General features: G+C 29.8%; 1 protein-coding gene across 1 annotated transcript; it reads left to right on the top strand.

The window, feature by feature from the left end:
* Positions 1–83: 83 nt before the first annotated feature.
* Positions 84–642, top strand: LOC108722080 (uncharacterized). Its single transcript, XM_018446992.1, has 2 exons — positions 84–366; positions 500–642. The coding sequence occupies exons 1-2, from the start codon at positions 109–111 to the stop codon at positions 623–625; spliced, it is 384 nt and encodes a 127-aa protein (XP_018302494.1). The 5' UTR covers positions 84–108; the 3' UTR covers positions 626–642.
* The last annotated feature ends 1,283 nt before the right edge of the window (positions 643–1,925 follow it).

The following is a 1,925-nucleotide window of genomic DNA, read 5'->3' as shown; positions in this document are numbered from 1 at the left end:
TCGTTAAAATAATATTTCTTAAATATATATTTAATTCTATATTTAAATATTTAAAATAATAATTAATGGAACAAATTTGGTTTTTATAGATTACAGTCAGTACGACCTATGGATCTCGACATAAAGAATCTCTCGTGCAATTTTAACGTCACTCTGGGATTCACACCCGAATTCAGTCCTGTCAAATCGCCCAACGTTCCCCCGGATGTTAACGAGGAGAATGTATTTGGCGAAAATACCCCAACACCACCGCGCTGCAAAACGCCACCAAAGGGAATGCTTTTGAATTGGCCACAGACGAAAATGATCATGGTACTGAAACGCTTTGGACTGAGCCAACACATCCCTATATTTCTTGAACAGGAAGTATGTTAAAGGAATGTGTATTAGAGTGTTAGAAAGTAGACAAGCGATAGTGTTTCTTTTTGCAATTATAATTAATATATATGTTTATTGGCATAATTTTTAAGTATGTACGATTTGTTTTATTTTATTTTAGGTAGACTTTGACTTATTTGTAACACTTACGGATAACGATTTGATAGAGATCGGTATTGAGTACGAAAGAGATAGACGCGATTTGCTGGAGGCAATAAAGGAATGCATTAATCATAAAACGTATTAATATTTGATCTTTTTTATTAATTGATTGATACAATTTGTTGCTGTTTGAGTCGGAATGTATAACATATTACGTTTTTTCTGTTTATTCTAAGAGATAAATAATCTACGACTTATAGTGAAATTAAATTTATAACTTATAACTTTAATTTATTTTTTCTTTTATTTTATTCGGATCTAAAATTGATTCTCTAATTATATCATCAGGAATTTTCTTATTATATAAATTGTACAATAGCGTGTTTTAGATTTCTAAAAGAACGAATAATAATTGTTGTTATTGAGATGGCAAATAGTAGAAATACTTTCTTAAAAATTCCTTAACAACTTTTTCTTTAAACTTTATGTTTCAGGTTTTTCCTTTTTATTCATCAGTTCCTTTAATGTAATATCATTATTGTTTTGTTAATAGGTAAAAAGTTGTTATAAGTTTGCGTATATATTTACCTGCACAACAACTTTCTTCTCAGGTTTTGATTCTTCTTGCTTAAAATAATGCTTTTCTTCATTTTTCTGCACAATTGGTGCTCGCCGTAGCACTATCAGCGTCGCATGATATTGTCGCAATATTATCAGTAACATCAGTAGTTTCAAGAAATTTATCAGAATTGCTAGTGGAACATATCGATTCGATTCCAAAATTGAAATCATCGACTTCAGTCTTGCACGTAAGAGAATTATTAATCTCTGGTGGCAATCGCGATCGTTTTGTGGGAATATCGGAAGAATCGAATGTCCGAGAAGACATCTCATTGCTAAAGCTGCTTGACTATGTACCACATCCTGTGTCACAGGTTGAAGATCTATCAACCCTTAGTGGTAACATCGATGTACGAGCAAAGTTAGCTACTCGACACCTATGTATTTTATGAGAGTTATGTATTAATAAGTTATGCAGTAAGCATAGTATCGATTTAATCTAATTTTATAGCAATACAATAGCTAATCTCTCTCTCTCTCTCTCTCTCTCTCTCTCTCTCTCTCTTTCTATTGTAAATTAATTAATACGTTATGTAAAAAACTGTTTCTCTTAATTATGTATTTATTATTATTAATGATAGCAATTAAAATACTATTTTATAACAAAGAAATAAATACTAATTTAATAGTGTGTTATAAAAATTATTAGCTTCAAGTGAGAAATTTATTGAGAGAAAATAAAAATGAAAGTGGATATTAATATTATATATATTTAAATTATAAGATATATAAATTATAAGATATGCAGTGTGCTCACTTCTATGCGTACGCGTCACATTAAAAACATTTTTAATTTTCAAATTCTGACCTTGGATTCGTATTCA

This window comes from Mycetomoellerius zeteki, unplaced genomic scaffold (assembly GCF_001594055.1).
Source record: "Mycetomoellerius zeteki isolate Tzet28-1 unplaced genomic scaffold, Tzet1.0 scaffold1942, whole genome shotgun sequence".
Classification (NCBI taxonomy): Eukaryota; Metazoa; Arthropoda; class Insecta; order Hymenoptera; family Formicidae; genus Mycetomoellerius; species Mycetomoellerius zeteki.
This window is presented reverse-complemented; position numbering and strand designations above follow the sequence as displayed.

Coding starts and splice junctions, on each gene's coding strand:
- LOC108722080 (XM_018446992.1), top strand. CDS start 109: ATGGATCTCGACATAAAGAATCTCTCGTGCAATTTTAACGTCACTCTG. Junction 367..499: donor CTATATTTCTTGAACAGGAA/GTATGTTAAAGG, acceptor ATTTTATTTTAG/GTAGACTTTGACTTATTTGT.